Source organism: Lipophrys pholis, assembly GCF_963383615.2.
Source record: "Lipophrys pholis genome assembly, chromosome: 21".
Classification (NCBI taxonomy): domain Eukaryota; kingdom Metazoa; phylum Chordata; class Actinopteri; order Blenniiformes; family Blenniidae; genus Lipophrys; species Lipophrys pholis.
The window spans coordinates 23,238,586-23,263,743 of record NC_137649.1 but is presented as its reverse complement, the minus strand read 5'-3'; the positions used below and the strand labels follow the sequence as shown (position 1 = coordinate 23,263,743).

General features: G+C 46.3%; 1 protein-coding gene across 2 annotated transcripts; it reads right to left on the bottom strand.

The window, feature by feature from the left end:
* Positions 1 to 875: 875 nt before the first annotated feature.
* On the bottom strand, positions 876 to 24,808 carry tab2 (TGF-beta activated kinase 1 (MAP3K7) binding protein 2). Of its 2 annotated transcripts, none has more exons than XM_080491108.1 (7): positions 24,675 to 24,808; positions 8,250 to 8,440; positions 6,245 to 7,931; positions 4,878 to 5,038; positions 4,536 to 4,629; positions 3,766 to 3,861; positions 876 to 2,075 (listed from the first exon to the last, which is right to left on the bottom strand). In XM_080491108.1, the coding sequence occupies exons 2-7, from the start codon at positions 8,349 to 8,351 to the stop codon at positions 1,936 to 1,938; spliced, it is 2,280 nt and encodes a 759-aa protein (XP_080347234.1). In that variant the 5' UTR covers positions 8,352 to 8,440; positions 24,675 to 24,808; the 3' UTR covers positions 876 to 1,935. The 2 variants fall into 2 exon arrangements, with proteins under 2 accessions (XP_080347234.1, XP_080347235.1); XM_080491109.1 differs by having other exon boundaries at positions 1,824 to 2,075; positions 3,781 to 3,861.
* Positions 24,809 to 25,158: the final 350 nt, after the last annotated feature.

Here is a 25,158-nt window from a genome sequence, read left to right as displayed (position 1 = left end):
GTCACCTGGAACCAGTAAATACACAAGGTCCCCGACAACTGGCTTCTCTTTTCGTCTTTGCTCACACACCCCCCCCCCCCCCCGGTGGTACAAACTGGTACTGCCAGACACGTTTGTACTGAGCTGCAGAATTTGTTCAATTTTACTTTTAATTTTCACTTTAAGCACTTCTGTGCTGAATGTGAGGCTGCACGAGGGAAGACGGGAACCAACAACACGAGAAACAGAAAATTCGACCTTTGGCTAAGGCCCGCCCCCAAACGCAAACCAACCAATAGCGTTCAACTACCAGCTGAACTCGAACAAACATTAAATGGAGAAGCATCAGAGCTGGTGTCACTTGGTATTTGGGGCCGTTTAAATCAAAGGATAAACAATATATCACATGACGCTAGCAGCAATTAGCTTCGTCGAGCTACACGGGGGGGGGGGGGGGGGGGCTTAGCCAAAAGTCGACTGTGAGGCTGAACTCCACGGGATGTTCACGTTTTTGCAGTTCCACCGCACAAAACCCGGAGCCTGCTGGTTCTTTGGAGCCTTTTCCCACGTAAACGATTACATATTGTACCTTTAAACAGCAACATCTTCTCTTCGGTACCTTTGGGGAACCCAAAGCGAGCCCTCCTCCGGGAGAACCGGGACCCGGTTCCTGATTGTACTGGAAGAACGAGTGTGTCTTTGCACTGAGGTGTCGTCGTCGTCGTCGTCCGCCCAAACGCTGAAGCTACATTCCAGTTGTCAGATAAGATGGCACTTTGTAAATGAGCCCATCCGTCCCCTCCTGTGTGGAAGAAGGTTCGAGCCACTCAGCCCCAGAAACTCTCCTCAAATTAAACATTTTTAAAGACTGTTTTTTTTTTTTTTTCTTTTCTTTTAGGGGGCGGGGGTGACTGATCCTCCTCTGCACCTGCCCTCCCCCTGAAAGTCCCAAACATACCTGGTGTCCTACAATTAAAAAAAACAAAAAAACAAAACAAACCAAAAGACCCCTCCATCGCCTTGTTCTGCTTTAAAAACAGGAAACGCAGCAAAAGAAAAAAAAAAACGAGGAAAAAAAAACGAAAAAAGAAAAAAAAAAAAAAAAAACCTCAGGCGACTAGCGGACTAGCGGACCAGCAGACGTAGCTTCATGATGGCCGCCAGGAGTTCCAACTGCTCCGCTCCTCTTCCTGCAAGGCTTCAACTCTCACAGAGACCGAGGAGGAAAAGCTTAAAGCGGGACCGCGGCGCTCGTTTTGTTTTCAGAGAGGGGAAAACGAAGACAAACAATTAAAAGAGTTAATAAAGTCTATAAAGCTATACTTACAGGAAATACAAGTGATTCATAGTGTGAGGAAGGTTCGTAAGGCACATTTTAAAATTATGTACAATAAAAAGCTCAGGGGAGTTTCTGCCTCCGTGTACTGTACACAAAGCATGCAAAGTTTTCTTTATCGACTCGGGACTGAAGAGAGAAGAGGAGGGGGAGGGGCAGAAGGGGCAGAAGGGGCAGAAGGGGCAGGGGGGGGGCGGACCAGAGGCACGGGGCGTCTCTGTTGGTACCCCGGTCCTGAATAAACCAGCAACACAAAGTGTAAAGTCCCCGAGGAGTTTGGAGGGTTCCCTTCCCCCGCCGAGCCACCGGACACCCGGAGAACACGCTGATTCCAGGGGTGTGTGTGTGTGTGTGTGTGTGTGTGTGTGTGTGTGTGGGTGTGTGTGTGTGTGTGTGTGTGTGTGTTAATACTGAGCGGAGCGGCGAGGTTTCCATGCAGGTGGAGGATCAATAACACGGTTCCGTTCTCTCTCGGTGAGGTTCAATCCGTTCCATCAGTCTAGGAGAACACAGATGTCGTGTGGCGGACCCCAGGCAGAGGAGGAGGGGCTGGTTGGGTTTGGGGGAGGGGGGGTGGGGGTGGGGGGGGCGTGGGGGTAACTGGTCGAGGCCCGGGTGGCTCAGAAGTGGCGAGGGAACTCGCACTGTTCACAGCGGTTGAGGGCGGGGTGGTTGAGGAAGGTGCAGGCTGTGCAGTTCCACGCCGTCCCCTCGTCCTCCTCCTGGTCTGTGATGGACTTCACAAGCTTACTGCCCGGGTCTGTGGGGGGGGGAAGGGGGGGGACGGGGGGGTTCACATCACATGAACATCACACAAGTCCACTCAACCGTCTGATTAGAGATTCAATAAAAACACCTTTTCATTTTTCCACTAACCTTTAGCTACTTAATGAGTTCACCAGTCATATTTTAATCATGTTTAGCATGTAGCATCGCTGGTGTGAGCTAGCGCCAGAATCTCTTTAGCATGTAGCATTTAGCATGTAGCATGTAGCACGGCGCTCCCGGTCCACTGAGCTGTTAAATCTAATGAGCGACGTTGTTCTAACTCTGCTGGTCCAAGTGTCCCTGGTGATCTTTCTCCTCTTCTTGATATTTTGACAGAATTCGTCGTCTAATTCCAGTGGCGGCTGGTGAGGCTCTTCAGCTATATTACATTTTTTATTTAATTTAAATACAGCGTGTTTATAAACCATAATACAACTTTTGCCTTTTTAAGATTGGAAGAAAAAAAATAATTCCAAGTAGATGCTCAATTCTTCCCTTTCAGAAAATGAAGGTGTTTTGGAGTTAAAAGGTTAAAACTAAAAGGTATATGTATCAGGTATATTTTCACAACACATCAATCCATCTTTCAAAGTATTTTCAGAATTGTACCTCAAAAAAGACTTGCAAAAATAAACTGTGTGCTTTTTTTTTTTAAAGCTCTTAGATGTTCTGTCTTTATTAAACATGAGCATATTTAAACATTTAGAGACGCCCTGGCGCCCTCTATTGGCCGGCCGCCACCATCTTGATTTACAGATACCCAGTACTGGTACTGGTGCAAAGAAACATCTAACTAACACGTTCACAGGGTTAACATTCATCCAGGAAGAAGAGGAGGGTTAACATTCATCCAGGAAGAAGAGGAGGGTTAACGTTCATCCAGGAAGAAGAGGAGGGTTAACATTCATCCAGGAAGAAGAGGAGGGTTAACGTTCATCCAGTAAGAAGAAAGGAGGGTTAACATTCATCCAGTAAGAAGAGGAGGGTTAACATTCATCCAGGAAGAAGAGGAGGGTTAACATTCATCCAGGAAGAAGAGGAGGGTTAACGTTCATCCAGGAAGAAGAGGAGGGTTAACATTCATCCAGGAAGAAGAGGAGGGTTAACGTTCATCCAGGAAGAAGAAAGGAGGGTTAACATTCATCCAGGAAGAAGAGGAGGGTTAACGTTCATCCAGGAAGAAGAGGAGGGTTAACATTCATCCAGGAAGAAGAGGAGGGTTAACGTTCATCCAGTAAGAAGAAAGGAGGGTTAACATTCATCCAGTAAGAAGAGGAGGGTTAACATTCATCCAGGAAGAAGAGGAGGGTTAACATTCATCCAGGAAGAAGAGGAGGGTTAACATTCATCCAGGAAGAAGAGGAGGGTTAACATTCATCCAGGAAGAAGAGGAGGGTTAACGTTCATCCAGGAAGAAGAGGAGGGTTAACATTCATCCAGTAAGAAGAAAGGAGGGTTAACATTCATCCAGTAAGAAGAGGAGGGTTAACATTCATCCAGGAAGAAGAGGAGGGTTAACATTCATCCAGGAAGAAGAGGAGGGTTAACATTCATCCAGGAAGAAGAGGAGGGTTAACATTCATCCAGGAAGAAGAGGAGGGTTAACGTTCATCCAGGAAGAAGAGGAGGGTTAACATTCATCCAGTAAGAAGAAAGGAGGGAGTTGAGGTGTGAAAACTCACCGATGGATAAAGTACCTTTGGGTTTAGGAGGCACAGGACCGAGGAATCCAATGTTGTCATAGAAGTTATGGATTGCACTGGGATTAAAGTGTGGTCCTGTGTACACACACACACACACACACACACACACACACACACACACACACACACACACACACACACACACACACACACACACACACACACACACACACACACACACACACACACACACACACACACACACACACACACACACACACACACACACACACACACACACACACACACACACACACACACACACACACACACACACACACACACACACACCTTTTAAAATAAAGACTTTTAACCCTTTAAACACCAGTTTGATGACATGACTTCCTTTCATTTCATCCGTTGACAAAACACAAGTTTCAAAACTTTGAATAAACTTAGGAAAACTGAAGCTTTGTGTCAAACAATTAGTTTACAATGAACATTAAAAACAAACATAGTGACGACAAAGTCTCAGAGCCGCTCTCACTCATCAGTTTTCTCTCATAACAAACTCTAGAACACTCTTCAGTCTTTATATTTTAATAATATGCTGGTTTACATTTTTTTTAAATCTCTATATTCTTTTGCTTCTATAACTTGACTTTGTTTACAGAAAGGCGTTTCCATATCAGGCTACGTTACTGGGCCGTCAGTGAATATCTCATATATATATACACACATATATATATACATATACATATCAAGTTATGTTCAGAATGAATAATACACGAGAGGAGACGGACTCGTACCTCTTGTCTGAAGGAGATCAATTTCTTTGCTGAGGCAGTCGATGTCGATCTGGAGCGACCGGTTTTTGCACCGTAACTGCTTCATTTCCTCGATCTGAAAGATTGAGCGACAACGAGATGAAGACGTCCGAGCAGCTCTGAGCGTCGGTAAACAACCGAACCGCCGATCGCCGAGCTCGGCGGCAGCAGCAGACACACTGCAAACATCTAAACTTTTCCACGTTCCATCACGTTACAACCACAAACGTAAAAGCATTTTACTGGCAAGTCAACAGAAGGAGTTTAAAGTTTCGCCCCCCCCAGCTCTATAGAGCTATAGCTCCGGCATTGAATTCAGCTTACAGAAGGAATTTGGGAGGCCGAGTTGGATCTCTCCAGCCGTCTCCTGGTCAGATCGTTTTCCATTTCGTTGACCTCCTCTTTTAGCTTCTCCAGCTTCTTCTTCTTCACCTCCAGCTCGTGCCATAGCCGGTCCATGCGGGCCTTCTGATGCACCAGTAACGCTGAAAGACAAGGTACACGGCGTCTTCAGCAGCATTTCCTCGCAGAAGAAGAGGCTCTTGCATGGTGAGAATGGTTGGGAATTTAAACGTAAGACCAGAAGAAGAAAACCCAAATGAATCCCGACACGTTCCAGTGCGTTTCATCCTAAAGCCTACCTGGACTCTGTTCATGTTTAAGCGGAACAACACCAGTCTTTTTTTTTTCCTGCCGTCAGTGTGACTCAACAACCTCTCACTCACTGTAAAAAGCAGAGATGAGACTTTTCCCCAGGTACTCATCAACCGCAGGAGATTTCTGACACATGGTCCAATCTGGGCTCACTGACCGGATTAACTGGACTCTCCACAAAGGAAATGTGGTACAAGTCCACAAAGACATGTTATTGTTTTTTTGTTTTTCTTACAGCAGACTAACTAACCGACTTTCATTGACTTGAACGTTTGAAACGGATCAACGATGTACGATGAACTGAGACAATCAGGACTCGGGACGTCTCAAATCACACAACAGACGTCATAATAAAATGACTTTCTTGGCAGCGGAAAAAGCATTAAAGCCGCCACAAAGTGGCAAATAACCCTGTATAGGATTATTCATTATTACACCGAAACATGCTCTTATTATTATCATAATAATTTTCTCTTGATCCTGGAGGAAAGAATCTTCACGCGCTTCATCGTTCCTGGATGATCAGCTCCAACAAAACATTCTCTAACTGAAGAAGAACACCAATTAAACAGATTCCCTATTAAAAAAAAACAACTCGTGTCAGACCATCACAGTGATCCCACAGGAACTTGTCTCATATAAAGCATATCAGGATTCCAGCTGCTGCTGTTTTAACGCATGTATCTTGGACCAGGTGAATATAGTTTATCTAGATATAGAGTCTGGATGTGTGTTTGTGTTGCTCCAGAGATCAATGAAAAGATTTGTTTTCCCGTTTCCAATCAAAAATAAATAGTGTAACTGGGAAGGTGAATTCTGAGAAAGAGAGACGAAACCCGGCAGGCAAAAATGTCTTTAAAAAAAAAAAAGACTTTAGGACTGGATTTAAGCTTAAAACTTCTGATCCGAGGAATAAAGGACTAAAACAGGCCGAGACGTCAAACTGCTGAAAACAACAGGTTTGAAGGTAAACTTGTCTCAAATCTCAGACCGATCCTCTCGGCGGGCTGTGAAGCGCCGACGTGACGACGTCTCACCTTGTGTGTACGCGGCGTCATCGGAGCCCATGCTGAGTCTGCGGGGCTCGCTGGGCCTCTCCCTGTGCGGCGACAGCGGGTCCGAGAGGTGCAGGGGGTCCGGCTCCACAAAGTGGTGGTCCGCGGGGAGGCTGAGGAGGTTGTTGGGCTCAAAAGTCGGGGACACCACGCCGGGGGACACGGCCGGGGGCTTATTGGGAGACACAGTGATTTTAAAAGTGTATTTGGTGTTGGGCTGGGTCACCACCACGCGGGGAGAGGAGGCGGCGGTGCCCCCGCCCCCGACAGAGGCGCGGGACTTGGGTGGATGGTGGTGAATGTAGGCGGGGCCCATGCTCACTTGGCCGCCCATGTTCCTGGCCCCCGGGGGCCCCTGCAGGGGAGGGTTTGCTGAGATGTAGACTGTGGGGGGGTTCCGACCCCCGCCGTCGTCACTAGAGGCGTTGGCAGAAATGTAAAACTTGGGTTGCGAGCGGGAGCCGGCCGCGGCCACCAGGGCGTCCTCGGAGGGAGCGGGAGCAGCAGTAGGCGGGCTGGCGGAGATGTAAACAGTGGGCTGGCTGCGGCTGAGACCCGCTCCTCCGATGGACAGGGGGGTGGTGGGGACGGTGGGCACCCCGGTTGAAGAGGAGGAGGAGGAGGAGGGGCAGGAGGAGGAGGTGGAGGAGGAACGGGGCCCGCTGCTGGTCCGCAGCACAGCCGTTGTGGAATTACTCCTCTGAGGAGATTCAAGTTTGATCTCGATCTGATTCTTGCGGGGGCCCGTGGAGATGTTCTGGATGTTGTACTGGCTGATAGTGGACAGGGAGCCTGGCATGGCCGAGGAGGAGGACGTGGAGGAGCACGAGGACACCCCGGAGGAGGAGGCCTGGCTTCCGGTGGGTAGGATGGAGGGGGCCTGGGGGTTCGTGGGGGAGCTGATCGGCATGTACACGTGAGAGGTCTGGTGGCCCTGGGCCTGGTGCTGTGAGGTATGCAAGGAGGAGGCGTACTGAGGGCCGGACCAGGAGCCGGACAGTGTGGAGGGGTGTGAGATTTGGTAGATCTGCTGCTGGGGCTGGGAGGTGGGGCTGTACTGGGCCCGCCCCCCCTGCTGCTGGGTCTGTCGGCTCGTGCTGGACTGGCTGACGTAGGGCCGGATGTAGATGGAGTTACCCTGTGGACTGCTGAGGCCCGACTGCGGCCCGCCGTGTATGTGCAAAGACGTGGGGGTGTTTCGGCCCGTCTGGATGTTGGGGGCCAGCGTCACGGTGATGGGGTTGAAGCGCGGCGCCTGCTGGCCCCCCATGGCGGTTCCTTTGACACACAGGGGGTAGAGTCCAAGGTGCTGCGGCGGCTGCGGTTTGCGTGTGGGCTCCATCACACCGAACACGTCGAGGGTGGAGGGCACCTGCACCGGGGCTGACTGGGGCTCCTGCTGAAAGAAGTCACTGTTGGGGGCTGTCGGGAGGGGCCCTTCGCTCACGCTGTGGGCCAGAGTCCGGCTGCCGTTCATCCTCAGGCCGTCCCGCACGGGGGCCACGTGCACATTCTGCGGCTCCAGGCCCAGGTTCAGCTGGGTCATGTGATTGCGGAGCCTGGTGAAGCTGGTGTCGTCGCAAAATCGGGGGTTCCCTTCTTCGCCGTACGCGTAGCCTGGACTGACCTGGGACAAGTATTCACAGCAGGCGTCTAAATTGTTGTTGTTCTGCAGGACGGACACACAGAGGACACACTCAGTTAAGGTGGAGCTCCGACAGGAGAACAATTAACACACATCAGTGCAAAAAGAAAGTACACATCCTGTCGACACGTGGAACCGATTCAGCAAGGTCTTTTCTTCCATCTCAGATTAACATCCGACACACAATGTTGAATGTTGTGATAATACAATCTGAAATGAATTCAAACGCTTGGAGACGATATCAATGAATTGGTGAGTGTGTCCTGGTCAGCAGGTAAGAAATAGTGTTGAATTAAGAGGTTCTATTTCCTTACACACGTCCACTGAGCAGAGCATGTTTACCTGCAGAACACACTGGGACACAACAACCTCTGGGACTTCTGGGAACTTTTGGCGCAGGTCATGCAAAACCTGAATGTCAATCGGCTGGCTTCCCTGGGCCATTCGTATTTTGCCGGTTCAGGTCTGCGGGTTCTGTTCAGCGCGCTGGGGCGTCAGTGGTGGCAGCAGACCGCCTTCATTTTGAACATCTTCTGAAAACACACCAAAGGAGAGAGAACAGGTTAAATTTTTCACATCATGACCAGATAACAATGATTCTTAATAGTAAGTGTTGTATGCTGTATTTTTGCATTAATCTGTTGCCGTCACAACCAAAGCAACATATCTGACAGACAGGAGTTAAATCTCTCACCGCCTCAGGTCACCTGTGGCACAAGCAGCAGATTTTAAAAAATCTCCTATTATCCAGCTTTTCAACACTTTCACATGGTCTCCTTGGTCCGAAAATGTTGTATTCAAAAGCTTATTGCCCCAAATCGAGATTTTCCTTGATTTTCCTCCATCCGTCATAGGAGCTGCATTCAGAATCTGCTGTGTCTGTGTGAGCTGGACTGGCTCCGCCCACACATGCCCATCTTGGGAAGAGGAGGAAGTACTTCCTCTCGTGGTGCCATGTGCCAGAGCAGAGCTGCCTAATTGTGGGAGGAGTCAAAGGGAGGAGCCTACCTTGATTGAGATTGGCTAAACCCCCGATGACACTATATAGGGTTTGATTTCTGATTGGCTGGTTGGAGCAACACACTTTTTAAAACCTGAAACAAGCCAGGGAGAGAGAGGACAGACTGTCTTCACTTCTGGGACGTCATTCCAGGTATGGGGACGATTAGTACTGATGGAGAACCTTTAGGAAGTGAATTTTGTATCATATGAGCTGCTTTTAAAGCTGCTTTTGAGTCTTCAGTGGTTAAACCCCCCCTCAAAAGGCTCCTACAGACTTTTAATAATCTTAAAAGTTGGTCACACTGTACGATGTGACTAATAAGCTTGAACCTAAACACGTCGTAGGTCGCACTGTCGAGCTTTATTGTTGAGTGAAGCAGGCAGTTCCATGCTGCCTGCTTCACTCTCAGCAGGGAGCGAACCCACACCACCACAGTTCTGTCACAAGGCCCCACAGAGCATGTCTCCCTCACTGAACCCCTTCCAGTTCCACACAGCTCGTCCACAGGTTTGGTCTGCACGGCCTCAGCTATTCGCTCTCCTGCGTGGTGGAGAACCAGACAAGAATGACTTGGAGCAGCAGCAGCAGCAGCAGCAGCAGCAGCAGCAGCAGCAGCAGCAGCAGCAGCAGCAGCAGCAGCAGCAGCAGCAGCAGCAGCAGCAGCAGCAGTTTCCCTCTAACCACAGCTCCTCTTACATGCCAATCAAAGCACAGTGACACACGAAGCACGTCCCATCCTGTTCTGTACCGACCGCAACCATGTGACACAGAGCGGAAGAGCCTGTGGGAAATCTCCCCACCGTACTACACAAGAGTCAGTTAAATCATTCACAGCAGGATTTACAAGCATTTAAAGACACTTTTTTAATGAGAAGAAAAAAGCAGCGAGTGCTTCGAATATGAGGAGCTGGAACTGTTTTATCTGAGCTATGAGAAGGTGCAATGTCGCTCCTGGAGTAGGTGCAAATCGGCACTGGAAAACATTTGTCTGGCTTTTCGGAGTCACACTCGAATAGAACATGCAAACTCCACGCAGCAAGGCGCGGCCCAGACGGGAGACCACGGCCACTTCACGATGACAACTCGCCACAGATCATACGTACACATTCCAACAGGATTACTCACAAACCTTCTAAACCTCCGGGAACGCATCACTCTGAGGGAACGTTCCAGTTGAATCAAACTAAAATGCTTGGGGCTACCAGACGAGTAAACAAAAAAACCAAAACGCTCAAAACTGTAAACATTTTGAGCAAGTTTTAGCCAAGTGTTATATATATATATATATATATATATATATATATATGGTATTAGGATCCATTTGAAGACCCGAATCAGAACTGTTAGATTTTAGTCTGTTGAAGTTGGAGGCTCTTTGTGCCCTGCAGGACTCTGGAAGTTAGCATTTAGCATGTAGCATTGTCCCTGCAGGGTGTATTCAGACTCAACCTCTTCCAGGAACTCCTTGAAGCATTTAAAAGTGCAGTGAGTGAAGTGAAGCAGATGTTTGAGCTCACTGTGGTGATGAGCTGTGGTATTGAAGGTCCCAGACCTTCAACATGTCAAATTAGCCTGAGCGAAGCTGTTTAGCAGCGGCAGCGTAGCTGGTACAGGTTAATATCCAAAGCTTCATGTGGTTGTGCATTTTTTTTCTTCTCCTGACTCGGCCTACATGCCGCCTGCTTTTCATTTTCTAGAACATTCAGTCAAACTGTGCTGGTTTTGGGGACATCACATCTCTCCATTTGTTGTTTTCAGTCATTTTTGTGCTTCTGGTTTTGGCCCCGTTGTCACCAGGTTTGATGCAATGTTGAAATTTGGGGAAACATAATCTATGGCAGTCCACTCAGCCGTTCTAATGAAGATAATTTTGTGATCCATGGTGCCGTTGGACTGTACACACTACAGCAAACTGCCATTCCAGCTGCAGCTTATACTGAGTGGAATTATGTTGGACAGCAGTGAGCTCCTAACCTTTAAAGGGGACATATCATGCTAAATCCACTTTTTTAGCCCTTAAATGCATTTTGTTGTATATTTAGAGTGTTTAGAAGTACAGAAAAGTTCAAAGTAGTCTCTTCAGGTGCTCCGTTGATATCTTTATATTCTGTTTTGGTCATATTTTGCGATCGGTTTCGATTTTTCTATTCTCTATTACGTTTTTTGAACAATGACGTCACAGTATTCTCAGCGGAACTGCCAAATTAGGACATCGACATTTCGAGCAATCCGCCATTTTTGTTTCTCGCTGCGATTTTGTAGTCCAACCGAAGTTACGAGAGGATAAGTCGAAATGTTCGGTTGTTGGATGTAGTAACCCACAAGCTTCGTTACACCGTCTCCCAGCATCAGAACCTTTTCGAAGTGCCTGGTTGAGTTTTATTTTTCACAGAAATGTACCCACATCTGTGGGTAAGGTCATTTTTGTGTGCGCGAATCACTTTAAGGACGACTGCTTCAGCAACCTCCGCCAGTATAAAGAAGGATTTGCCGAAAGACTTGGTCTGATTGAGCGGTCAGTTCCTTCTATCTATGGAGACGACGAACAGAGCACTTCGGTAAGCTGTATATAACGCTAAAAAGTGTGATGATAAGACGTCCCTGTCATTGTTTTGTTAGCATTAGCAGTTGCACCGTCTTCATATGTTAGCGCTGTGTGCTCGTTTTAGATTATAATGTAACTTCTGTGTTAAATAGTCGTTGTAATACAGGCAGTATTGTAGTAGTGGGCATGGATGGAGAAGTTAGTGTAAATATAGTAACACACCATTGCGTTACATCCATATGAAGACGTTGTTCTGTAGGTGCATCATCGTCATTTTCATCTCGCTCCGCCGGGTCCGACTCTGGCTCCAACATGTATGGCTGGATGGACAAATCTTCCGTTGTTGACATTTTGTAAATAATGTGTGAATATAAAGTTTCTGCGCCGCTAGATAATTGTATCTGTTCTATCAAACTACAAAGATGGCCGAACACGGTGACGTTGAACCGAGTGTCACCTCTGCAACCTGGAGAGGAGGCGGGGTATGAAGAGACCGCCCCAAAACGAGTTGCTCTCAGAAGCGCATCAGAAAAGGGGTAGAAAAGGGGCCTGTGGAGCTCTAATAATGAGGAATTTAGACCCAAGCATTGCAGTTTCGCGTTGTATAGACCACAACTGTATGATTTATATGTAAAAAGGAAGGATTTAAAAGCATGATATGTCTCCTTTAAATCAATGATGACTGCCCAATTAAAGCTGAACCTCAGACACATACAAACTAAATCCAGTGCAAACAATAACGATGCCATGTGACCTTCAATCAGAAACATCCTCCACAGCATGAAAAATGGAGCCAGCAGCAGTGTGAAAAGTCTGGCTGAGCTCCTTTTATAACACAGGGAGTACCGGGCAGTGGATGCTGTCGACTGCCGCTGGCCGGCGTCAGATAGAAGACTAAGCTATAATACACGCCACGTTAACCACGTTAAATCCTCAGACTAGGGCTGAGAGATATACATCCAAATTTACAATGCAGTATGTCAAGATTTTCCTAAATTTGCTGTTGGAAAAATTAATACCGATATAGCTTTTTGAATTCAAATACTAGTTTTAAGAGATGCTATGTTTCCCACGTATTATTGTATAATGTCATACTGGCTTCTTATTCATTTTCATGACACACAGTGGTGTTCCGGTGTATGGCAGAGTGTCCTGTCCGGCCTGTGAGACGACTGTGACTGTAAATACTGGAGTCATTCTTGTAGTTTCAGTTGCAGCAGCATTGGAAGCGACGTCTCACTGTATTTTGCACCAGGATACATCTTTTAAAATGGGCATGATGTTGAAACTGTACCCATTTTGAAGATATGACATTTCCCTGCATGCATTCCATTTATTTGCACTAGACCTCTCAATTAACTAAAATTAGTTTGAGCTGCCATAATTGTCTTTGGGGAAAAAGTTCATTGAGAAAAATAATATAGAGTTAACATTGTATATTGCCAAAGAGAGAAAAAAATATTGAGATGTGAACGTTGGGCCATATCGCCAAGCCCTACTTCAGACAGATACTGTCGGAGCTTCTGCACTTTGAATTGCCTCGTGTATGAACGTGGCCGCCATCTTGGATGAGGAGGACCCTCTTCCCCTCACACAGTAGAAATAATCCGAAGTTCACAACTCATTTCCACCTGGTTCAGTGAGTTACAGACAGCAGACAAGAAGTTATGATCCAGGACGTTCCTACACTTTAAAGTGTGGCTTTTTAATCTGAAATATTTCATGGAGATACTTTGTAGAAGCAAACCGACAGCAAGGCCACTCTTCGAGACAGTAAACTAGAATCCAGGAAAAGTCAGTCTCACAGAGCTTTTTATCCATCTTCTTATGAACGGATGAAAAAGTACAATTCCTCATATTTTAGAGCACAATCACCTACTCAGAAACCTTTGCTGTTATAAACGACTGAATATATTGAACCTGACAGATTTTTCTGGCTCAACGAGTACAACCCTTCTTTACTTTAACGTTTGTACCTGAAAGATGTTGTGGTGTGACTATACGGTAAGAATCCTTATTTGTGTCACAGGTTTTGAACTCCGGTAACTAGTTCACCAATCTGTCTATTTATATATTGGCCAGAATACGTGGCCTGAATATTGAACATGTTGAGGGAAACTGTAGCTCCGACGTGCTCCTGCGGAATTTCCATTCAGTTTTGTAGTGAAAACAACATTTACTTAAACACTGTACTTAAGTACAATTATGAGGTACTTGTATTTAACAGGAGCATTTGTATTTAATGCTCCGATTATGCTTCCACTGTTTTTTTTTCCAGCTCTTCTTCAGGTGTATTTATAGAAAGCTAATTACAACAATCATCTCACATGTCTGGACCAGTTACTGGATTTTCTGCTCCGCTGTATTTATTACACGGATTTAAATACTTTGACGATATAAACTGATTAAACAAAGATCCTTTTTATTTATTGGTTACTGATCATCTGCTGATCTTTTACCCCCTCTGCTAATGTCCCGCAAAAGGTGCTGAAAGGTTGATTTGAGGCAAAGTGCCTCCGACCACAATCGAACCAATAACTTGGATTTAAAATTCTCAGCTCGGTAGTGAAGCATTAGACATGGTGACACCGAGGTATTTGAGCATTTTTGTGTCTTAAATGACTTAAACGAAAGAATAAACAACGGGATTAACTTCATCCCATTTCCAAAATCCAAACAAAACGTTGTGGCAGACCACAAACTCAACACAACAACCACAAACAAGACATTTCTTTCAAAGTACGGCACCGTCTTGTATAATCTCAATCTAGTCACACAATATCAATCACATCGTAACGCTAGCCGCGATGGACGTCCTGAGGCTAGCCTCCTAGCTCGTGTCGCGGTGAGGTTTCTACACCAACAGCTGCCACGCAAACATGCAGTCAGCTGCGACGGCTTGTCCGAGTTAGCAAGAGTAACCGGGGGGGGGGGGGGCCTTAACCAAAGGTCAATTACACTCATAAATCAACGACTCCATGTACATTTGTGAAGATGACGTTGATCCTGTGTGTGTAACAGAGTGACTCCAATGAAAAACACCCCTGGCTCTTTCGGAGGCTGGGTTACAAGTACATCATGTTGTGGCTGCTCAGAGGTGAACCCGTGAACCTGACCAGCTGGAGGAAGGTTTCTGACCCTTTACTCACATAATCCGACCTTCTCTTGTGCTGCTCGTTGGTGGGCAGGAGTGTAAAAACATGTGTCGCCACGGTTAATTTCCCCAGACAGACGCTGGTGAACGGGACCGGCTCAGTGAAGGAGATAAGAATGTCTTGCGTGTTTTGAGAGGTCTGAAGTAAGACGGCGGTGGAGTCACAGGACTTGGCTGCACCGAGTCTTTTGGTTGGCCTCAAGGTGGAGAATGATCCACCTAACAGCTGCAGGAAGCATTTCCTGTGGAGGCTTTTCCTCCAGCCAAGCAGACAAAGGTCCGGCTATACATCTACTGCTGCTCCTGCGGCACAGGACACGTCAAACTGGAGCCCATCAACAGTACATTCCCTTCGATGGTTTCATTAAAGCGCCGCGCAGAAGGAAGGCAAAGAGTGTTTGGCGACACTCTGTGCTTTCCAATCTGCGTTTTTCTCCTCCGTGCACGTCTGCACACGGTTTCAGAAACAGGAGATGTAGTGACAATAGCGTTTAAACAGTACTGCCTCATTTCATATGGTCAACAATCAGCCTTTAAAGAAAATAGATCCGTCTGGAGCTGCCGCGTACGTTTAGTTTGTTTGAGCAAATCGAACCGATTTGCCCGATTCAGCCACTTTGGACACTTCCTGCCATCAGTTGTTTGAGATGTTTCATCCATTTTAGCAGCTTTACTTTTTAAGCGTTTTTTGGAGTTTCTATCCAGTTTTTGATAGTTCTGGCGTTTACCACTGTGGTCATAGCTGGTTCATTTTCAATGCCTCTCCTCATATCAAGCACACAGTCAAGATGATGTTGTAGTAAAAACAGACTTTTCTTCTCCAGTAAAACTATTGTTCTTCCCAGGAGTTAGTTTTTTTTTTTTTTTGGGGGGGGGGGGGGGGGGGGGGGGGGGATAAATAATTCAGACTAGAATTGATATCTTTAAATTCTTTATTCATATTTTGCACACAGCTGTGCTCTTATCCACTACCAAATGAATGGAAACTACATTCAACATTTACTATCTATTCATAAACAAATATAAAAACAAAGCATAATCAAATGGCTTGAATTAAAGCCCCATAATTTAATCAATTATATTAAGTTATCTAAAAGAGAAAACTACTATTGAAAATGAACATGTAAGTTTTGACAAAAGATTAACCTGCTGCTAATCCTCACCTAAAGGCCAGTCTGACACATTCCTCAGAAAGATATTCCAGACAGCTGCCACGCCCAGGCATTGTTCACCACACCGGAGAAACTTCACAGAAACTGACAATGTTTAACCTTCTTCTGTGCAAACATGGGGGGGTGGGGGGGGGGGGGGGGGGGGGGGGGGGGCGCAGAGGAAGAGAAAAAGGTTCACACACTTTAGCATTACAATATTAACATTGGTGATGACCGAGCGAGGCTTTGTGAGTTCTTCTCGGAGTCAGGTTAGGTGAGGAAGCACATTTTGTTTTGAGAAAGTTTACGTTTAATGTGTTTAATGTGTACGGCAAGACAACAAATTGTAGTAACTTGCTCTTAACAGGAAAAAAACTTCCACTAAATCCAGCACCAGAGGCACAGAAGGGTCAATTTAGTCCAGCGTCCCGACGCAGTGAAGTCAGAAGCACACAGTGGGACGTCTTCAGAGGAGACGCAGCAGCTTGTGACAACATGGTGCCACCAGGAAGTGAAACACAAAGAAACTTTCTCCCGGTTAAGAAAATACAATTCTCTGTTTGAGAGCAGCGTTTCTTCCGAATCCACCAGTCCAGCATTAACAAGAGCTTTTTCTTCTTCTCTTTTCTAAACACCATCGTGAAGCGTCACGTGGTTTACAGATTCTTTAATATTAACGAACACAAAAGTTAGACAGACTGTAAATTACGCTCTGACAGAATATTAAGAGAACGATAGTTCGTACAACATCAGTAACTTAATCACCAGAGACGTTTGGACCAGCAGAGGTATCCTGAAGTCGATCATTAATTGAACTGCCCAGTGGATCCAGGAGGATTTTACTCCCAGTCGTGCTACATGCTACACGCTAAAGAGTTTCCGGGCTCACCCACCAGCGATGCTACATGCTAAACATGATTAAAGTATGAGTGATGTGGGAAGGATGCAGACGCTGCGTGGGGGTGGTTCACGGTGATGCATAGCCTTCGCGTATTGTTTGTGTATGAAGTACGACTGAGCAAAATAAAATATGGATTGATTGAATTTGTAGCTAAAAAATTATTTTTATCTGCAAATTCAAGTTTTCTTTCCCCCAGTTTTTCACCATTTTTAAGCGTTGCGTTCCATCATTCCTTGTCGGTTTCCGTAGTTGTCGTGGCGCGTTTGCTTAAACCTGGGTTAAAGCTTGATTTTGATGAATGACAGCACCTCATTTACTTTATTTTGGGATTGTTTATATGCATTTTAACTCAATCACAGCAATAACGTTGCACTTTTGACAATATATCTGATGTCTGCAGTCAATGTTAAGTTCACTGAGAAGAAAATAAATCAAATCGAAACTCGAATTTTCTTCTCAAAAAAAAAGAATCACAAATTTATTGGGAAATATAAATTCGGCTTTAAGTGAAGCTGCGAATGGGAAAAAGTTATTGGAGATTTCAAACACTCAGCTTTAGCCTGCTCCCTCCACTCCAGCAGAACATACAGACCTGCTAGAACCGCACACTATCCACGGTACACTGTAATGATACTTACGATGCGATGTCTGAGATTCACATGTGGCAGTAAATTCCCACTTTGAGCATCAGCCTGGTGCGTTTGATGAACACGGTCAGGCGCCGACGATTCATGACAGTCGCGGAGCCTTTCAGAAAAGTTACGTTTACCTGCTGTGCGTTTGTATGTTGGACTCGGGACGCCGAGAATTATTGCAGTGTCCTTTAAAACAGCCAAAAGTTAACAAAAGTGAAAACTCAACAGCTTCTCCCAAAACACTACAAGGACAACCAAAGGTAAAACTGGATGAAAACATTTTTGCAGGTAAGGTGCGGACTCTGTGCTTGGCGGGTAGGAAGGATTTCTCTGGCTGTGGCAGCAGACGGTTAAATGTGTCATGAGTAGGTAGACACTGCTGAAGAGGCTGCTTACACTACTTACTTTGTGTTTAGTGGATATAAACTGACAATATCGGGTATTATAGTGAAGTTACAGTTAAGAGGCTGACCCACATCTTTCACAGGAATTCACACAATAAAAGCCTGCCTTCCGACCGCTCTGTAGCTCCGACTAGTGGCCGGCAAGCAACACAACCTTAAAACGACACCTTGTCCCCTAGTAAAATACTATTATATGTGGTGCGGATGTTTAATCGCTCGGTCAAACTGTCACTCACACGTCTCTTCTACAAACTGGATCACTTGCAAAGCTGCTGCTAAAGCTGGGAGATGTGGAGCATGGGCTCCCTCAGTGAGGTGAAGAGCACCATGAGCAGTACGTGAGGAAGAGGAGGAGGACTCCATTTAAAAGGGGAGAAGTCTACAAGGGAGGGGGATCTCTTCACACTGGAGAGGGGGGAGGGTTAAAAACAATACCCGGGTCTGCAGAAACTGCCCCCAGCTGATGGACCCTACCCTTCAACCTGCTCCACCACCAGTTAGCGTTACAACGGGAACTTTGCGAGCTGTGAAGCAAAGACGCACTGTGGACATGCGAGCGAGCGGCGGCGGCGCAAGCTCAGTGTCTGAAGTCCCCGTTAGTCAGAATCACTTCTGAGCCCGAGAAAGTAAAAAAAAAAAAAAACTGTAAGCCAAATCGTTTCCTGGGTTCAACCGACGGTGCGCTGTGGATCCAAACAACAAGCACACACACATGCAGCAATTATCTCCCCCACCGGTGAGGGGAGGGGGAGGGGGAGGCGGGGGCCCCTTCCCACTGTGGTGTTAACGTGTTGTGCAAACCCAAAATGATAAATCAGGAAAACAAGTTCTTCAGGTTTTAACGTGTTGGCACAGACTTAGTGACAGCATGCCACAATCACAGCACGTCCAGTAACACGACAGCATAAAAAAACAACCACGACTCAAAATCTTTCCCATTTGTTTCAGTGTAAAGGCGAAAATACGAAACTATCCAGAGAGCATGTCCTCGATTCAGCGCTTGTCTTTTCCCTTGAAATGACAGTACAACTGATGACTTTTGGAAATAGAGAGAAGCTTTTACTGAAACAGCCACCCCCAGTAAATAAACCAGAGTCAGATGTTCGTGATAGTGATGCACAGTGATGTTAGTCAACTCAGCGATTAAGCCTCCTCCGCCTCACGACTCAGCGCCACAGATATTTCACTTTGTGTTACTCACGTACAAGATGCTGCTTAACCGTCACTCACCCTCCCTCCGCTAGTAAGAACTACCGAGGTTCAGACAGCAGTACTCGAGTTAACTGCCTGCAGGAGCACTGGAGTAAACACATCATAATTTAGTGATATATAAATCACTCCACCGGGGCAAGGAAGCAAACACCTGCAGCAACCACGCTGCAAAAAAATACATTTAAATACTTTCTAAATACAAGCAAATTTACCTGGCCTGGGCTTCCGGAGTAAGCTTGTTCAACTTGCTTTAAAACGCAAACAACCAACGAATGAAGGAAGTATGTTCTGGGCTTAACCGTCAACATGGGTTCAAATTAGGGATGGGTACCAAAAACCAGTACTTTCTTTAAAAATGTAGGTACCAACCAAATTCCATCTGTAAAATCAAGTATCGATTCACGTAAAATCAAACGGTACCATGTTTCAGTATCTAAACGCATCAGTGTGACTGAGGGAGTGGAAGAGGAGATTTTTCTGGAGGCAGATTTGAACACAGCATTGTACGCACACGAGTGTAATGACGTCAAGCACGGCGGAGAAAAAACGCTCAAGAGGCTCTGTTTTTGAAAATGCGACGCAGATTACGCTCGCTGCAATATTTGTGACGTGAAGCGGCGGCGGGAAAACGTCTCCTGGTTAAGCACTAGATTTTTCTCAAGGCTGAAGAGGGCCCAACTTTACAGCCATGGATCGATTCTGACCACGTTCACACTGGAGCCACTCACACCGAGGAGGGTCAGGATTACTGGGCTTCTCCAAATCAGTGCAGAAACAAAATGAGCAAAATGTTTGCCCCTTTTGAAAAGTCACATCTGCACACATGCGCGGTTTGATAAACACCAAACAAACGAGAGAAGTGAGAAACATCAGCGCAAACACCACAGTCCTCCGGGGCTGTTGTTGTATGCATGTGCAGAAAAACTATCGAATGCAATCACAGTGTACAATAGTGGTCATTTCTAAAAGCAGAAAATGTGTTTTCCCTGTTTGGACGAGACGTTCTGCTCTGGAAGCCGTTTAACAAAAGTGCAACAAAACGTCATCGTCTTCGCTCGAAAGGCGGTAAAAACAAGCACAGCCGACCGACGGGACGCAGGACGGATTTTTTGATATTAACAATTCAACATTCCAACAAGAGATCGTTTGATCCACACCTTTCCCTTTAATTCGAAATGAACAAATAGAAACAAACAATTCAAGTAAAAATAAATAAATTAAAAAAAAAGCCAATATTTTGTTGTGTTGTGCGCGCTCGTCACACAGAGCGCTCGCTGCAGAGTCTCCACAGAGTGGCAAATCAGCAGAGTTTCCTAGCAACATATTTGCCCAGCTACAGACACACATGGTTTCAGTTAGGGGTCTGCACCTATAAACAGCAAGGCATGTCAGCTTATTGGTCAGGAAGTGCAATGTTGACTACAAGTCAAGGCAGGCACAAGCTGCTAATGAACGATACACACTCCTACAGTCGGGCTGCGACGACACAGATTAGGGCGAGCGTGCCGAGAGGCGCAGGAGACTTCTAGGAGTTGTGAATAAACTCCAAGAGAATCACGGCCAGCATGCGGAGCGGCCAATCAGCCGCTGACGGGGGTGGGGTGGGGGGGGGTTGAAATGAGAAGCCAGCACCAGGCTAACTTCAGCCAGGTATGCTGGGAGAACTTTGATGTCACAAAGTGGATTCAGGCGTCCAGAGGCCACTTCCACTACCCAGACACACAGATCCACCGCACACTGGCTGGTTCTAAAACGCCGACACGCCAACTAACAAAGCACAACCAACATTTTGCATTTCATTGAGCCGGTGGTAATATGAAGACGGGCCTCGGTCGCACAACATGGGAGAAGTGCAGGAGGCCTCCACACATCGACTTTCTGCCAAGTGGAGCGCCACACATGTTGTAACGCTGCCGTGAAGCTGGAGGAGTGTGGCAACGATGTAAAAAAAACAAACTCGTAGCAAACAGTAAGACGGATTCACAGTTATACTGCATTAAAATAATCTAGTAGAAGAAAAGCAAAGCAACGACTCCAGAAATCTGCTGTTTAAACACTTTATTCTATCAAGACCAGAGGTGGAACGCAATAAAAAAATTAATTACATTTTAATCTCACCTCAGTGGTGATAAAAGAAGCAGCATTCTTCAATTTAAACTGGTTTTGTTAAGTGAATAAATCATACATACATTTACACAACAGAATCATCTGTTTGGGTTTTAAACTTGAAATATGGACAACTTTGTTTAGTTTTAGAAATAAACTTAGCATTAGCTGGCCGCTACAAGTTCAGAGTTAGCTGGCGGCTACAAGTTTAGAGTTAGCTGGCGGCTACAAGTTTAGAGTTAGCTGGCGGCTACAAGTTTAGAGTTAGCTGGCGGCTACAAGTTTGGAGTTAGCTGGCGGCTACAAGTTTGGAGTTAGCTGGCGGCTACATGTTTGGAGTTAGCTGGCGGCTACATGTTTGGAGTTAGCTGGCGGCTACATGTTTGGAGTTAGCTGGCGGCTACATGTTTGGTGTTAGCTGGCGGCTACATGTTTGGTGTTAGCTGGCGGCTACACGTTTGGAGTTAGCTGGCGGCTACACGTTTGGAGTTAGCTGGCGGCTACATGTTTGGTGTTAGCTGGCGGCTATATGTTTGGTGTTAGCTGGCGGCTACATGTTTGGAGTTAGCTGGCGGCTACACGTTTGGAGTTAGCTGGCGGCTACAAGTTTAGAGTTAGCTGGCGGCTACACGTTTGGAGTTAGCGGCTTCTAGTGGACACTGAGTAAAACGTCCTTGTTTCTACAGACATGTACGTCTACTTTTCATATCCTATCCCCCCGAGAGGGTTTGATAAATATTTCTATAAAGTACGTGAAGCTTTTCATAGTTTTTTTTAAATGAATAACAACAAAAACGAAAAAAATATTGTTGCTTTTTGGATGTCCGTTGACACGACGACGGCGCTCGGACTCCCTGCAACGGTCCCTTCTTCAAACCGGCTTCCAAGATGAATCCCCAAAGCCTCACCTGTCCATACCAAAGTCTTGTACTTTTGCTGTGTCAGCGTTTATAGTGTAGCGCTCTCTGCACACATGCATGTGTGGTTTCATTACAAAAACAAACGCCACCTCGTGGCCTGGAACGCCAACTACATCGTTGTCAATGTTACTGCCATTGCTGTTTAAACGCTAAACAAGACATTGCCAACTGGAACGTTTTTGTGTAACCGGGGTCTAACATGTCTGACAAATTGCTTTCCAAAGGGACTGAGAGAAAAAAAAAAAATCTCATTTACAGATTTATTACACTGAAAAAGGGAAATTCAGTGAAAACGGGATTATCCCAAACTGACTTTAGTCAGATTATTATTCTATTATTTTGTCATTTTATTCACCCAATAAGTTGATATTTAGATTTTCTGTACAAAAGAGGCATCATTTTGACTTTATTCATTGATTCCAGAGTTTTTTGTACTGTATATTGTTGTTTTAGGCCTTATAGCGCATGTTCAGTAAACACTGAGGAGTTTTGTGGCTAAAAACTCAGAAATTCACCATTTCTATGTTGGATGCGAAGAGCGAGTCCGTTGTTTGCGAAGGTACCCTGAACAGCGAGACGTGTGGGGTTCTGTAACGGCAGGACGTAATAACTGTGGGCGATTTGGAACGGCAAACAGCAATATGGAACAAACACAAAGTAAAGTCGATCCAATGAAAAGGACGAGAGTATGTGAGACAGAGTACGAGAGGTTTATAAGTATTTTATACTCTTCATTGCTTTAGATTAAGGCCCCGTTGACACGGCAATGTCGTTTAGTGTAACTGTGTCCTGTGTCGTTTTTGGCCGATCATCCACACGGCGCTGCGTTTCAGAAGCCTGAAAACGGGTTGTTTTGAGAACGGGTTCTAGAGTGCAGAAATCTGAAAAAACCTTTGCTGTGACAACAGACACATTTAGTGAAAGCGATGATGTCATCGCCACATCACTCGACCCGATAACCTCGCAACGTCACTAAACAACAACGGCGGACTACATTCTGCAGAAGGCGATATGTCGGATTTATCGAATACGAGGATTTTTGCATGCTCAGTGTCGTCTTCTCCATTTATTGGTGTAATTCTGTGGCAGAGTTACAGTGCCACCTATAGGCCTGGCATATGTACTACACCCTATTGAGACGTGCTTGTGATGCCGTGTCGATGGGAAAATCTTTAAGAGCGACAGGGGAAAAAAAAAAAGCTTGTGGTTCGGTTGTTAGAGCAGCCGTCTTACAGTCGAAAGGTTGCAGGTTCGATTCCGCCTCATCTCCGCCTGTCCACATGCCTTGAGCAAGACACTGAACCCCAAACAGCTCCCAATGGATGGATGAGACACGTTGCACGGCGGCCGCCTTCATTGGAGTGTGAATGTGACTATTGATGATTTACTAATGATGCAAAGAGCTTTGGAACTGATCAGGCAGTCGAAAAGTGCGATATGAGTAACGGAAGCTTTTAAGTTACTCTACCAGAAAAAATATTTATGTATTTCCGAATAAAGGAATGAACAGAGAATAAACAGATACACCAAAACAAGATCATCGCCACTCATTCCCACTAATTTCCAACCCGTACTTTCCTCAAATCCATCACACCGAGGTCGATATGTTTACAAACCATCAAACTGTTTGTTTCGCTAACTGACATCATCTAGGGAAACCTGCCGCAAGGGTTTCTGGGATATCAAAGATGGCGGTCAAATCAACATTTAACTGATTCAACTTGGGGGGGGGGGAAACTAAAAAGCCAGGACAATAGTCTGAAATATTGTGAAACTGATTGTAGATTGTTTTTTCAGTGCAAATCCCAATCGAGTGTACAAACGGGGGAATCTCTAGGAGTTTCCGTAAGATGTCAAGAAAACTCACCGGGTAAAAACGTAAATGCTGGAAATACGTGTTTGTATGGGTGTAATGACGAATTTCCCTCAGAAAGGTGTTGGCAGCATATTAGAGATGTAGATAAACAACTAAAACTCGGTTCTACGTTATTATTATTGTTATTTTCCGTGTGGATTCTGATAGAGGAAGTTTAATGGATTTCTTTGTAAAGCAATATGAATTACCTCACATCTAGAAGGTGCTCTATGAACATATTTGCATTAAAAACAGTATAAAGTGCTACAGCTTGAGATAAAGATGACGTTTGAGGAGGTTTTTCTTTTTGGGGGGGGGGGGGTTCAGGTGCTACACACTGGGGGAAAACAAAGTCTCAATCCACTAACGTCGGTTTTATTGTGGGATCGGAAGGATTGAGGTGTAACGACCTGATGCCGAGGCTCGTCCTCCGGGTAAAGGGTTAAAGCCGAGCTGGAGTTTCATGATTTAAGGTTTCCATCCACGACTGCTTGCGGAGCTCGAAGAAGCTCAATGGAAAAAAAAAAAAAAAAAAAAAAAAAAAAAAAAAAAAGTAGCTCCTGCTAGCAGCGGCTACAAACATGTAGCGCCAGGAAGCGGCGCAAAGCTCCGCGAAAATAAGCAGCGAGCCAGACCCGGAGCGGAGCCCCCAAACCGGCCAGGAAGCACCCAGAAATAAAGCCCCGGGCTGCCCAGCCTCCGCCGCGGCTGTAGCGACTCAGTGAACACCGCTCCAAACACCGTTAGCTCCATCCAACAGACACAGAAAAAACTTTTTCCACTTCTCCAAAACTTTTTTTTCCCCTTCCTCCTCTCACACGGAGCCGAAGCGGCCGCAGCCTTTATCCCCCCTTCTCGTCCCCCGGAGGAGCGTTTCTCACCTTCCAGGCCCGCCGCCGCTCCAACCGGGCCGCCTTCGACGCCCCGAACCCGACCGCCGGACCTCCGCTGGACCGCGGAGGCGGAGAGGAGAAGCCGAGAGCGCCGCGGAGAGACGGGCCAAGCTGCACCGAGGCCCGGGGCCTTCGGTGTCCTCCACGCAGCGTCGGGAGGGGGGGGTCCGGAGCCCCAGCAGGCGGCCGTGTGACACGGGCTCGGGAGCAGCTTTCTGACAGTCGGTGTCTGCGGCCCCCCTCCCCTCCACAGCCCGTCACCAAGAACTTTTTCTCCACTTCAGCACATACGAACCAAAATACTGACACACAACATGGCGGCCGAGCTGCTGCTGATCCCGCGAGAACTGACGCTGCCTCTCAGCGCGAGCAACCTGTGGAGGGGGCACGTGCGCGCGCGTCAACACACACACACACACACACACACACACACATTCATACCGACATAGACACACAAATTCACACACACAGT

What these genes read in the sequence shown, in the direction of transcription:
- tab2 (XM_080491108.1), bottom strand. Translation starts at nt 8,351, where the DNA reads ATGGCCCAGGGAAGCCAGCCGATTGACATTCAGGTTTTGCATGACCTG. An exon ending in TGATCTCCTTCAGACAAGAG is followed by an intron (nt 3,862 to 4,535) that starts GTACGAGTCCGT and finishes GTGTGTACACAG; the next exon opens with GACCACACTTTAATCCCAGT. An exon ending in CAAAGGTACTTTATCCATCG is followed by an intron (nt 2,076 to 3,765) that starts GTGAGTTTTCAC and finishes CCCCCCCCACAG; the next exon opens with ACCCGGGCAGTAAGCTTGTG.